This window comes from Prionailurus bengalensis, chromosome C1 (genome assembly GCF_016509475.1).
Source record: "Prionailurus bengalensis isolate Pbe53 chromosome C1, Fcat_Pben_1.1_paternal_pri, whole genome shotgun sequence".
Lineage (NCBI taxonomy): Eukaryota > Metazoa > Chordata > Mammalia > Carnivora > Felidae > Prionailurus > Prionailurus bengalensis.
Window position 1 is genome coordinate 65,221,505 of NC_057345.1, and position 14,521 is coordinate 65,236,025.

The 14,521-nt window shown below is 35.5% G+C and overlaps 1 protein-coding gene across 5 annotated transcripts in view; it reads right to left on the bottom strand.

The window, feature by feature from the left end:
* The window catches only part of ZZZ3 (zinc finger ZZ-type containing 3), a 108,087-nt gene that overhangs the window by 49,945 nt on the left and 43,621 nt on the right, over positions 1 to 14,521 (bottom strand). For all 5 annotated transcript variants that reach the window (XM_043575308.1, XM_043575310.1, XM_043575312.1 and 2 more), the window contains one exon: positions 9,255 to 10,810. In XM_043575308.1, the coding sequence (XP_043431243.1) occupies positions 9,255 to 10,759 (1,505 nt within the window). In that variant the 5' untranslated portion in view covers positions 10,760 to 10,810. The remainder of the gene's footprint in view (positions 1 to 9,254; positions 10,811 to 14,521) is intronic.

The window sequence follows — 14,521 nt, forward strand, 5'->3', positions numbered from 1 at the left end:
TAGTGAAGAAGTAATTGAAGATTACTCCTGTTTTTCCAAACTGGGCAAGTGAAAGATACAATTAAGTGAAAAGATAGTGTTGAATATTGGATGTGTGCGAAGGAAGCAATGGTAAGTTCAATTTTAGACATGTTCCATTGAGTTTACTGTGGAGAAAGCAAATGGATATATCTTGCAAGCAGTCTGAAGCCTAAGAATAATCTGACTGGAGATATATACATTTGGAAATCCATCAATATAGAGATGATAATTTAAACCACAGCACTGTGTGAGAATATCAACAGAGAGCATACAAAATAAGAAAGAAGTCAATAACCAAAGCCCAAGCAGTGCCAAAAGCAAGGGGAAGGGCAAAGATATATTTATATATTCATTTGAATTACAGAAATCAAATCATGTCAAAAATTTTTTTAACAGATAAGAAAACTAACAACCTCAGAAGTTAAAAACATTTACCCAGCATCATACTACCAGCTGAGAATTCTACTGGAAGGAGACTGGGATGTTCCTCAAATCTAGTTCTTTTGCAAATAATCTACAAATAAAACTTCTAAAAATACTAAGATTCTAGATTAAATAAGATAGCATTTTAAATTTTTTTTTTTTCAACGTTTATTTATTTTTGGGACAGAGAGAGACAGAGCATGAATGGGGGAGGGGCAGAGAGAGAGGGAGACACAGAATCGGAAACAGGCTCCAGGCTCTGAGCCATCAGCCCAGAGCCCGACGCGGGGCTCGAACTCCGGGACCGCGAGATCGTGACCTGGCTGAAGTCAGACGCTCAACCGACTGCGCCACCCAGGCGCCCCAATAAGATAGCATTTTAAAGATAAAAACATTATCCAGTCATGAATGGTGACTTAAAAAACCTTATAAAATATTACATTTGGTTCATTTAACTTGACTCTTCATATCCATATATATATTTTGAAATGTTTATTAAGAAGATAATTCAGGTGTTGATGATAATCTTTTTCAATGGCACTTTCCACTCTCATTGCCAATAAGCTATTAGCATGACCCTTTCTCTCCAACTGAAAATTTAATCATAACAAAATAATCCATGCCTTTATATTCTGACAACTGTCAGTTAAAGTAACATAAAAAAATACATTTACAATTAAGAGGAATGATAATATAGGACAAGTGAAAAGAAGCAAACAACAAAAGTTGAATCAGTTCTCCAACTTCACATAAATGGTAAAAATAGTACCAGGGAAAATAAATTTCTGCAAAATACTTAACATTTATAAGAAACTACATTAGACGGACAGTCATAAAGAAAGCATATTCACCATAGCTTTCTGAAATATACTACATCAAATTTGGCCCAGCCAAAAGACCTGAAAGGAAAAACAACTAAAATCTAGATACATCACTCTTTCATCTTTTAAGGTTAACACTTGAAACCTAGTAAACCCTGTTTCGTATCTTCTTATGCATCACTGTATCTTGTACCCATCCTCATGAAGTGTATCTGAACCAGTAACCCAATTTTTACTTCTGCTCAAACCATAGCAACACTTCATCAACACAACTAAAACAATGTCAAGTCTCTTTTACCCTCATTCTTCAATTCAAATTGGTATTATTCCAATTTCTCTGACTTCAGCTTCTTAGAAAAAAAAGCTGCTTAAACTAATGTTTTACTAATAAGTAGAAACTAGTCCTCACTGTCACAGGAGTGTCAACAAAAATAATTTCCAAATGGTCAAACTTCAGGCTGGGGTGAATGTCATAGGAAGAAAACATACATAGTGCATACTGAAATCAAATCAGAAAGTTCCACTTTCAATCATGACAGAGTAACAAACACTGAATATCCTCTTGCCATACACAACTAGACAACTGGAGAAAACACAGAAACAATTATTGTTAGACAACAGACAATATGTAGTGCAGGACTATGACCTGTAAGAGAGAACAAACAAATAAGATAAGCCACACTATGATCACACTTTCCACATGGAAGTGTCATTAGTACTGCAGAACAGGAAGCTGTCTTGCTGAGCAGAGACAGAGAGAAAAAAAGAGTGTTTGGGGAAGTGAGGCAGCTGGAATTTGTGGGACAGAGCACCAAAGAGGAAGAAACAAAACAGAAAAAGACAGAGAAACACCAAATATTTGTGTAAGGGTCCCCTGGAATCTTACATGTACAAAGCTGCACATGTAAAACATGAGATTCCACAAGACCAACTATTTTCATGAGGCTAGAGTCTTCCTTCAGGTTTCAACTAGCCAGAGTAAAGACCTTTTTAAATGAAACACCAGAAAGGCCATGCCAAGAAGTAAGGCTAAACTAAACCTAAAATACAGGCTACTCTGGACATCCCCCTAACACAGCTAAAAAAAACATAAACCTTAATAGGATCAAGCATATTATCAAGTAAATTAACTGCCTGTCAGAACAAATTTCAATACTTTTAAAGAAAGAGAACAAAATCCAGACCCTCAGTAATATTTGTATGGTGGACATTTGAAATATTTTAAGTATGTGAAAATGAATCATAACACACTACAGATAATTCTGCCTACTGAGAGTGCCCTGAACAAATTGCTCAGACTCTTCTCATCACTTTACAAATTTCTCTATGTTAAAATCAGAGATTAAAGAGAAAAGTAGAAGCAGCTTTCCATGACAATGTAAAAGAAATAGCGGTACACAGACCTCACTGAAGACACATACTTCACTGAAGAAACAGAAAAGTCACAAAACAGATCTTCTCATTTATTACTGAACATTGTAATATCTAATGACATGAGTCATCAAAGAAATATATATATGGTATAGTCTGCTCACCAATTTATAAAAACACATCATTTTTAGAAGTCTATTTATTTTGAGAGGTGGGGGGGAGGGGAGGGCAAAGACAGAAGGGAAGAGAGAATCCCAGGCAGGTTCCGTGCTCAGAGAGCAGAGCCCAACTTGGGGTTCAAAGCAGGGCTCAATTTCTCGAACCATGAGATCATGACATGATCCAAAATCAAGAGTCAGACACTTAACTGACTTGGCCACCCAGGCACCCCAAACTTTTTTGAGCTTACAAAAAACTACTAAAATCAGGTTCCTGCAACTAACGGCTCAGCTTCAATTAGTCTCAAATACTAAATGGCTTTTACTGCTGAGGTGCCTGGGTGACTCAGTCGGTTAGGCCTCCGACTCTTGATTTTGGCCCAGGTCATGATCTCGCAGTTCAAGAGTTCAAGCCCAGCATTGGGGTCTGTGCAGATGGTGCCTGCTTTGGGATTTTCTCTCTTCCTCTCTCTGTGCCTCTCCCCTGGCTCACACACATGTGCACGCTCACTTGCTTGCTTGCTCTCTCTCAAAATAAACTTTAAAAAAGAAAAAATATGGCGCACCTGGATGGTGCAGTCGGTTAAGCCTCTGACTTTGACTCAGGTCATGATGTCATGGTTTGTGAATTCAAGCCCCACACAGAGCTCTGTGCTAATGGCTCAGTCTGGAGCCTGCTTCAGAATCTGTGTCTTCCTCTCTCTCTCTCTGCTCCTCCTCTGCTCATGCTATCTCTCTCTCAAAAGAAACAAACATTAAAAAAAATTTTTTTAATAAAAAAAAACCCAAAAGGGTTTTGTTGCTAATGAGTACTTATTGCCATGTATAAAGAAACAACTGTTGTTTCTCTATCCAGAATTTAGATACCTGGTAGCTTATGTAAGCAACAGCCTCTAAACTAAGCAAACAAGACAACATACAATTAAAATGAACATCTCCTTGCACTAATGCTTATCTATGCATTCAAAGAGAAATTCTTCAGTGCATCACTCAAGAATCTTGAGACATAATTCTGACAAGCCTGGTTATTCTGATTCTAAGTTTAAAGAGAACAAAAAGCACTATAGCACTAGAGACAACAAAATGAAAGTCAACAAAAATGAAGAAAAGAAGAAAATTGTAAGTTACAGAATTTGAACATAAAAAAGAAGCTAAATTATGAGACCATAAAAAGCAGAGAAGTGTGAATCGTTCACATAAGCAAAAACAGAGATATTCTGGCAGTGATGCCAGAAAAGTATCACTACATAACCTCTGTCAGCAAAAATGACTCTGAGTCAAGAAGAAAAAGGTAAATTATACTACAAACACACTCAGATTACAACAGAGAATCCCTTTTGGAAGCCATTCACATCAGTTGAAATAAAAGATGTTGATATGGAAAGGAAAAAAACAAAGAATTCACTGATTATTTCTTAGTCAACGGCATGCTCCTCTTACAACCAAAAATGTTATACTAAGGACATTATTTATCTCTCTCCTCTCATTAATCTTGTGCCAAACTACTGGGGCCAATCCAGCTATTATATTCCACAGTCTTGTCCAATTAGTTGAGAAGGTACACCACGCATGAGTCTTCTCTGGTAACCTCTGACTTTAATATACTTAAATGCATTCTAAACACCCCCCCCAAAGTATTTTTTTTCAAATTATCCAAGTTCTCTTTTTAAAGTCAAGCTGTAGCATAAGTTTTATACCCCCAATTCATACAGGGCAATTATTCTTCACAGATAAACTAACAAAATGTTCTTTAAAACAATGAACATGAAAACATTTCATCCAATAAGTAAAACAGGTTACTTACCAATAATGCTGATTCTCTGACAGATAAAACCAGATAATCATGATTATGCAATTACAGAGCTTAAACCAAAGAACTGTAAAAACTGAGTACCTAGCACCTTCTCCTTGAGAGTTCTAAACCTAGAAACCCGAAAATCAACAGAATTAAGTCTTTACTGGATGAGGTAAACCAGGAGTAGTTCAGACTATGAATTAGAATATGGGAGTTCTTTATGTACCTATAGATATCTGCCTCTATCTTATGTGTGCCAATAGTTCCTCATACTTTCAATAAATAACTTTAAAACCTTAATTGTGAGTTAGGAAATGGGGACTGTATAATGCCACCTATGCTATCTACTTCTGAGTTGGAGTGTCAAATGAGAAATTCAGTGAAATCACTTGGTACCTTATGAAGTATAACACAAATATAACATTATTTTATCTAGGGCAAGATGGCTCCTCTATTGCTTTCTAAGCAAAATCGATCCCTAATCCTGGAGTTTTCTGGTCCCTTGAAAGAAACTTAGACAAACAGTAAAAGTGGTCTCACAGGAAGTGAATCTACAAGACCTCATGAGGATTTTCTCTATGCAGCTTCTGAAACCGATGAAGATATCAGAAGATTGATCATAAGCATAGTGTAAAAGAACATATTGTAATTATTTAAAGTATATTAATGTTTTCAGAGGACCAAGTTTAAAAATACAATTCCTATAAATATTCTCTAATATGGCTTAAAAATGTCTTAGCTAGAGACTACATGAGCAATACTCTATTTGATAAACAACTGGCTTATTCTTAAAACTTTCATTATCTAGAAACTTGAAAATTGGTATAAGCATTAATAATCTTATCAGTGAGTTAACCCTTTAGAAAACCTCAAGAATCCAGAAACTCTTAATCTGACTTTTTATCCTCTGCCTGTTCATGAAAAGTTGTAAGATCTTTAAATGAAGCTATCCAAGGCCATTCGAATATAAATTTAAGTATTCTTGTACAAGGAGAATACAGAGACAAATTCAGAGACAACTGACCAAATCACATTTCCATTCAAAAATTTATTTTCTAGTGGTTGCCTTGTGAACTGGGAAAAAAGCTCTGAACATTAAAACCCAGGACCTTCTCTATACCTGTTCTCCCTAGAGCAAGAACTTCAAATCAAATCTAAGACACCTGATTCAACGCTTCTGATTCAAAATCCACAAAAGGTCAATTCTCAAAAAGAAAAGGCAAATCATAGTTAAGTACATGCTCTCAGTCAGTCTGGCTATTAGGCCAAAAAGGTAGTCACCAGGTATTACCTACCACTTTAACAGAATCCTTCAATCTTGAAGATCAGAGTTTTGAGGTAAAATAATATTTTTTTGATTCCCCACCCACTACTCTTTGAGAAAGCACATCTAGTAAAATAATCCACAGCTGGAATCTTGCCAGAAACAAAGATAATACACACTCCCCCTTGCTCATAGTTTTCCATTTGGAAAAATAAATATATAAAAGCAAACTGTGGGTTTATATGCTAAAGAAGAGGGATGGCATCTAAAAAGGAAACAGGGTAAGTATCCAAAATGTCCACAAATTCATTTCTCTGGCCTATGGCCTAATTGCCATGAATCAGGTCTAAGGCTAGGATTCTTTTTTTTTTTTTTTTATGTTTATTTTTGAGACAGAGACAAAGCATGAGTGGGGGAGGGGCAGAGAGAGAGGAAAACAGAATCCCAAGCAGGTTCCAAGCTCCAAGCTGTCAGCACAGAGCCCAATGCAGGGCTCAAACTCAGGAGCCGTGACATCATGACCTGAGCCAAAGTCTGGCACTCAAACAACTGAAGGACTCAGGCACCCCTAAGGCTAGCATTCTATACACAATATCTTTTCAAACATTTACAAAGCATTTCATTAGATGACCTTATATGTGATATCCTTGCAAACAAGACAGATAAATTATAGGCTAAATGGTAGGATAGAAGGTTACTGATTAAATAATCAATGTTAACTTAGAGAAGAGTTGTAACTCGAATAAAGAGCTATGTCCTCCTGGCTCCAGACAAAGAACTAGGCCATACTGAGTGTTTTCTATCAATAACATATTTTTTAATCTGGCCATCGGGAAGTACTCATTCCCTACTGGTAAAGACAGTCGTGTGTAATCTGAGCAATGCCCAATTCCCAGTTTCAAAAGGAAATTGTCTATAGAGAAATTTACTAGCATGAAGAGTATGAGAAAGAAAAACAAAGTATTTGATACAGTATAATGTGTACACCTGTGTATGCAGCAGAATATTCCACCTACCCCATTTATCTTTTTTTTTTTAACCCCAAATGCATTTTCAAATGCAAGAAATTAGCTTGAGACTTCAAAGCACTAGATGGGTATCACGATGCTATCCTTTACAATGATAATTTGGGTACAAAAAAAAAAAAAAGGCCAAGACAAAAGGCTCTTGGCTCTAGACAAAAAGCATTTGAAGAAGGATTTTACTGAAAGAGATTGCATCTAACATGATCAAACACCCTCTCTCAATTTTCTTTAAATTATCTCTAACCAAGATGCTAATCAAGATGCTCTCACTCTCCATCTCACTTCTACCAACATGCTTCCTCCAGAGGGAAAAAACATTGAAAGTGAATTGTCAAAAGGTGCTATCTTCAAAAGACTGGAGAAAGGCAACAAACCAAAAAAGAATGATTTCTTTTGCCAAAGGTCACCCAATGAGGCATTAATTTAAAAATACTGTCCTAATAAAGCATCTACCATCCAAATTCCAAAGGACTTTGTACATCCTGAGAAACCCATGAAACTGTATTGGTCTCATTCTCAAAGGGTTAGGAATACGGAACATCACTTTTTAAATATTATGACCACTATCTTTACACAACTGTTTTATAAACATCATCCTTCAGAATTACTATCAGGAGAGCTGTAACAAAAAAAGGAACATAATGAGTTATGAGAAAATACTTCCCATCAATATTCTAGCTAAGTCTTGGGGCACGTGGGTGGCTCAGTCGGTTGAGTGGCTGACTTCAGCTCAGGTCAATGATCTCACAGTTCGTGAGTTCGAGCCCCCCTTGGGCTTGCTGCTGTCAGCTCGGAGCTCACTTCAGATCCTGTCCCCCTCTCTCTCTGCACCTCCCCCACTCGTGCTCTCTCAAAAGTAAATAAAACACTAAAAAAAAAACCAAAAACAAAAAAAAAGCTAAGCCTTAAAAAGAGCATTTCTTTGCCAAAGAAACAATAAAAAACAAAAAATTAATGAGTATATTTTGTAAAAATGCACACTTCTTGAGTTTTTGGTCTTTCCCCAAGACATATGCTCTTCCTCCTTGTGCCTCCAGATAAACAATTCTGTTTTTAAAAACTGATGAATAATACCAATGGTAAGAACTCAATTTATCTGAAATTGAAAAAACCTCACTTAGTTGTTTTCCTATCTCAGATTGGACTTCAAATATTTCAAATACATAAAAATGCTAACAGTTCTATAAAAATAAATGAATAAAATACTCACATAAAATGACCTCTCTATTAAATCAATATTAAAATACTATTTATAAAAAATTTTTTTCAGAAAAGAAATCTATGCTAAAAGGCCACCAAATTATCATACACAAATGCAACTTATCTATAATGTATGGCAAAAAATTATTATGTTCCACAACCAGGATTTGATACTCTGATCTGATACATACCAGAATCTGGCAATTGTCACAACAAAAGCATTACAAACTTTCCTCAAATTAACATTTTTACATAGCCTATATAATGTGATAGCAATTCAAAAGCATATTTTATAGGGGCAAAAGGTGATTTTTCTGTTGTTGATCATGGTGTTTACAGTAAGCACTGTTCGCTGTTCATCAACAGTTCCTTGCATGATTACTCGGAGTTAGCTCCAATTTATTTGTGTTATTACCCAGAATACTCTGCCTTCAAAACAAACGTTAAGAACTGACAGTATTTTAAGATAGTCTCCCCTTATAATTCAGAGTCAGGAAAAATTTGTTTCAAATGCTTATGTAAACTATGCAACAGACTAACTCTTGCTAATATGCTAATTACAATATACAATTAGCTGTCATGGTATTAACAGTAATATCTACTCTACAAATCACAAGTCAAAGGTAATGCATAAAGTACATTTTTTAGTCAAAAGTTTTAATTGGAAAGTAGATATAAGCAACTAGGATAAAAGTGGATTTATAGCCTGCCAGATTTCTCTTAATCTATATGATGTCTAAGCACTCGTTAATTCTTCTACACTGCCTAGAAGGCCTAGACACTTCATAAAGTTCTGCAACTATAAATCAAAGTGTACTGTGATAACTAAAAATGTTTCCATTTTACAAATTAACTGAAATGGTATAAAACTTATTAATAAACAAAAACACCATCAACCATGGCTTCCACATGTCTTTTCTAATTAAGATGTATGAACTATCAAAACTAGAAAACCATATTGTCATTGAGAAGAGTAGTAAGTTGAGTTTTAAAGTCTTTCTTTTTTTGGAGCTTTTTTAAGAGTTGAGATAATCATTATGTTAAACCTAAAATTTCAGCTAAAGCATTAATTTCAGCTATAATAAAAATGCTACAAATAGACATTTAAGAATAGATACTGAAAGCGTGGGGAATAATAAACAAAGCAGAATTCATGGTTACCATATTTACACATACTCTTTGTTGTGTTTCAGTGCCACATGATCTGATTCAAAGTAATAAACATCAGGATCATCATCTTCTTCTTCTGTATTGTGTGGATTGGCACTCTCTTTGGCAGATGGCAAATGTCCAATATTAAGTCTTGCCTCTGAGGGTGGCTTACTTAGTCCTTCACTCCCATAATTTCCAGAGTCACAAAATATTCCTTTTTCATTCTGAGAAATTTCATCAGGATTTGTGGGAGATTCACTTCTATTATCACTAACAGTTGCATTTGTTTCATTGGGACTAAGATTATTCTCCTCAAATTGTCCATTTTCTCTGCAAGGAGAATTGTTTTTAGTGGGACTACCTCTGGTAGGGGCTGCCCTTCGTGGTGAAGTTCTCAGAGTATATCGATGTTCTTGAGGTTCTGATAAAGACATCATTTGAGCTGAAACACAGTCTAGAACAGAAGATGATTCTGGTTCTCCAGAGACTGGCATACTCTCAAGACTCGTGTCCAGGGCGTTATTGGTGTTTTCATTACACTGCTCTTTTGAGGCACTGCTATCTCCCACCACATCTACTTCCTCCTCAGAATCCCTTAAGGATGACTGAATTTCAGAAAAGGGACCTGTAGCTGGCTCAGTAGTCAGCTGATTAACATGTTCCACAGGCAGGCAGGCAGTTACTATTTTGTGGTCCTCCAACTTGACCTGCACTTCTGAATTTGTGCAAGGCACGTTATGGTCTATATAACTGTCGTCCTTCCTACTATCAAGGAACATTGAAGTGTGGGTATCCGAATCCCCATTTTCAGCTACTGACTTTTCCTGTAACACATACGAACCAGTGCTATTTTGTTTAGTGTTCCCATCAGGCTGACAGTCGTCATAGTTTATAACAGCTGAATCACTGTCATCAACACCATTGACAGCCAAATAGCCTGCGATTTCTTCAACTACTGTAGAATTAAGTGGCCCTTCCTCACTGACATTCACCTTTTTAATTTCCCTTTTCTCACAATCATCCAGTATAAGACATCGACAAGCTCGTTTAGTCCCTTGAAAATCTGCATCATTGTCCACTACTGTATTCCTCTCTTCTACCGACTCCTTGTCTGATTTTATAGGTGAATCTTCTTCTGAACTGTTTGGTGCTTCAGATCTAAGACAACGCTTAATTCTTTTTAAAACTGGTGAAACAGGTTCTGTTTGCCTTCTCTCACAATTTTCTACAGCCTGCCTTTCTATGTTATCTTTTTCTGAAGAAGAAAGTCCTCTTTTCCTAGGGCTTACCCATGATTCTCGAGTACTTTGCTGTTTTAAATCAGTAGTTCTTCCATTATTATTTCCTTTCTGAATTTGCACAGGCTCTGGTCTCTTCTTTGGTGATCTTGATCGTACTTGAGAATGAGAAGAGATTTCTTCAGGGTGAGCAATGCTACGATTCCTTAAAGTTCTACCACAAAAAGATTCATCCAAGCCGTTTAACCCCACTGTTGATCTTGTAACACGAGTAGATCGGGAAGCAGCCATACTATGGCAAGTCCCTACAATACGGTCATCATGATCCACTCATTGGGAAACCTTCAAAAATGTAAACAAAATAATGAGAAAAAGGTAATAGTTAATATACCTAAAACAAAAGCATAAAGCTATTAACTTTTAAATCCAAGTATAGCCAATATTAATAAATTACGTGATATAATTTCTTTTATTAACATTTCCAAAAATGATATTAATAATAACAGCTAACAATTATATGGTACTTAATATGTTCCAGGAATCATTCTATATGCTTTACATACATTAACTCATTTAAGTCTCACAACAACTAAGGTAGCTGCTATTACCATCCCTACTTTACAAATGAGGAAGAGGATGAGGTATGTGTATAGTTTAAGTAATGTGTCCAAAACCATACACAGAAGTGGCAGAGCAGGGCTCTAGAGACCATGCCTTTAACCTGCCTTGCTGTTTATCTGCTTTTCAGATACAAAGGCACAAAGGGCCCAGAGAAGAGTTACCTCAAAGACAGGATTTCATCTTGGTTATTAAAATAATACCTATGAATTTATATAGCAACAATCACAGAAACTATCCCAATCATTTCTTATGTTTTCTCAAAACATTCCTGGGAGGTAAAGTGGTAGGCTCAGCTCTTCTTAATTCACTCTTATTAAAATGAGTTTTAGGTCAAATCCTCTGATAACAAACTATGTGACATCCAAAAACTTTCGGTTGTAACCAAGCAGATGAACAGATATCACAATCCTAGCTTGCAATAAGCTAAAAGCAAAACAGAGGAAAGCCAAACCTCCCTAGTCTCTAGAAGTACAGCCATAAATTAGCAAGTGAAAGGAAGTATTCTGAAGAGGATAGAAGAAAAAGGAGAAGCCCCCCCAAAGCAAATACTGCATCTAAGAAACAAGGACAACACATTCTCTCCTTCTTTAAACTCCTGTATATACGTATATGCCACAGTTTTAACGCATATTGGGAATGAGCTGATTTTCTGATGTGGATGTTGGGTGTGTCTAAGATAGAAATGCAAGGGAAATTGAAAACTGCCCTGATTGATCTACCTGGATAAACTCTTAAGTGGTTATTATTTTCCAAAGGTTCTCCCATAAAGCAGAATAAAGGAGCTATTAACATTTCAAGTATCCATTCTTCTGCTCCTCTTCTGTTTAGCTTTCACAAGATAATTTGCCACTTCACTGCTTAACTTCCAAATGGGGGGGTAGGATGGATACAGAAAGAAGCCAGTAACAGCTGTAGTACATAGTTGCATAGTACCCTTCCCCCTCCCTTCCACGCTTCCCATAGTTCCTCCTACAAACCCTCCCAATGCCGTTCTACCTCTCCCCCTGCAAATCAAATACAATTTCTCTTTTGCCTCAACCAGAAATGTCTAACAGCAGAACAGTTACGAAGAACTACAGAAGCCATAGCAACATGCTACCACATACCAAAAAAAGAAATATTAAAGGGAAATGTCTTCCTGTTCCTGACTGCTGACAAATGTATTAAGTTTCCCAAAAATATGTAAGCTGATTGAGTTTAGTTTTGTTTCACAGTAAGGTATACTTTTAAATTTTTAATTAACAGTTTTTAAAAATCTTACAAGACTCACAAAACCAGCTCTGGGATTAGAATATGATAATTTGTTCTAGAGAGTTATACAGCCATTGCATGAATAAGTAAAGGACACCAATCAGAACTTAGAAATACATTTCACATAGTAAACTTCTCCTATTTTGGGATTCATTAGAGGGACGTGATATGTAATTCTCTTTTGCTTAAATCTTGTCATGAAGATTACAGTCTATTTTAAATCACAGGTAATAAATATTGAATGTACCATAAATATCCACTTTTAATTACAAAAAACATAAGTTAAACTTCAAATGATGCTCCAAAACAGCACAAACTAAAAAAAAAAATATTAAAATCAATTTATTTGTTTATATACCCAAATCTGGAGCTCTGAAATTTGAAGGTTACTAATTTTTAAATATTAATTACCTATGTAAATACACAAAAGAAACATAAGTTAATTTTTTGAACTTTACAAAATATAACGCAAACATCTTTAACGCAAATTTGATTACACTCATAATTTGATTCAAAAATAATATTGGCAATAGTAATATTTTATATAAAAAAAGAATCTGTTAACCTTTACTTTTTAAAAGGTGATGCCAATTAAAGACATATAAACCTCAAATGATACCCATAATAGGCACTCCTAAGCCCTTTTCTTTCCATAGCAATCCAAATGAAAGCAAAATTGCTGCCCTGTCATTATTAATAAAACAAACCTATTATTATTACTCAGAGTTACTTGTAAAGAACATATGTATAATATTTCATATTATTAGTATTATGTATGTATACATAATATATATAATTATAAAACACCACCTATAATGAGGGCCTATTTTATTTCTTCACCATTTCAGTGATCAAAACACTAATAAATATGAAAGATTAAACCTCTTTGTTTCTTCTGATCCCTAAAAAGCATTCTTATTCCATTCAACAACTACAATAAAGTCCATTTTATTTATAGTTCTCAAATCCTGTGCTATTGAGCCATATTTAAAGCAAATCTGTTTTATAACAAGGATGCTTTTGGTACCTCAAAATCTCACAACTCGAAGTGTGGCCTAAGAACCAGCATCATGGGCACCTCTTGGAAGCTTGCTGGAAATGCAGAATATCAAACCCTGTCCCAGATGTACCAATTAATCAGATTCCCAGGTGATTTATATGCCTGCTAGTATTTGAGAAGCACTGCCTTAGACCACTGCATCCAGACAGTATTCTACTAAAATCATATAGTCATCAGGTTCAAACTAAATTAGACCTATTTATAATATATCTTTTAAAAGTCCTTATTTGATTCTAGAAATAATAAAGCAAGCAAGCAAGCCATGACCACTTTGGTTAAAGAAGTACAAAGTAGGACTCAATTGCTTGCCTGAAATTAACATATTGTATGCACTTAAGGTAATAAATTGGTAAACATTCTGAAGATTAAATGAAATCTGAGCATTCTTCCCTCTGATAATTTTTCTTCTAACTTTTTTCTTCATCTTTTCTATTCTGGATAGGCTTATACAAAGGCACATACTTTCTATAGTTATCTAGTAAGTTGAGTGCAAATTTCAATTACCAAAAAGGGACTAAAAATGTCCTGACCATCTCAACCAAGTCTTAACATTGTTTCCCATGTTTAGCAAAGTACTATAGACTTAAGTAGTTATTTTCCTCATTTTAGCTATGTAATATAGAGTTACTGACGAAATTCAGTGAACAGGTTTGGAGCACAAAATTATATTCCTGCCAAATATTAAATTACTAAGGGAACAGAAAGGGACTTGTTTACAAGCTAAGAATCTCAGAAAATAACCTTGCTAGTTAACTAAATAGGAGGCACATGGTGAAAATCTTAGCCAGCACCCAATTCAATCACTCTTGTTTCAGAATTAAGGGAAATTGTTAGTTAACATATTCCTATGGCAAAACTGAATCTAGCAGCTAGAATGTAGTTCCTATATTTTATCTACCAACTAATGAATATGGCACTTTCTAGAATAGAGGGAAGAGAATATGATCAATCACCAGAATTAAACACTCTTTTCCTCGGTCTCCCACCCTCAAAGCTCTTATCCTATTGGAGAGCACATCAAGGACAGTCAACCAAATTTCAGCCTGTCTACTCATATTAAACCCCAAATCCTACCTATACGTCTAACATCTCACCCATTTATTTGCTGCTGAACTATCTTC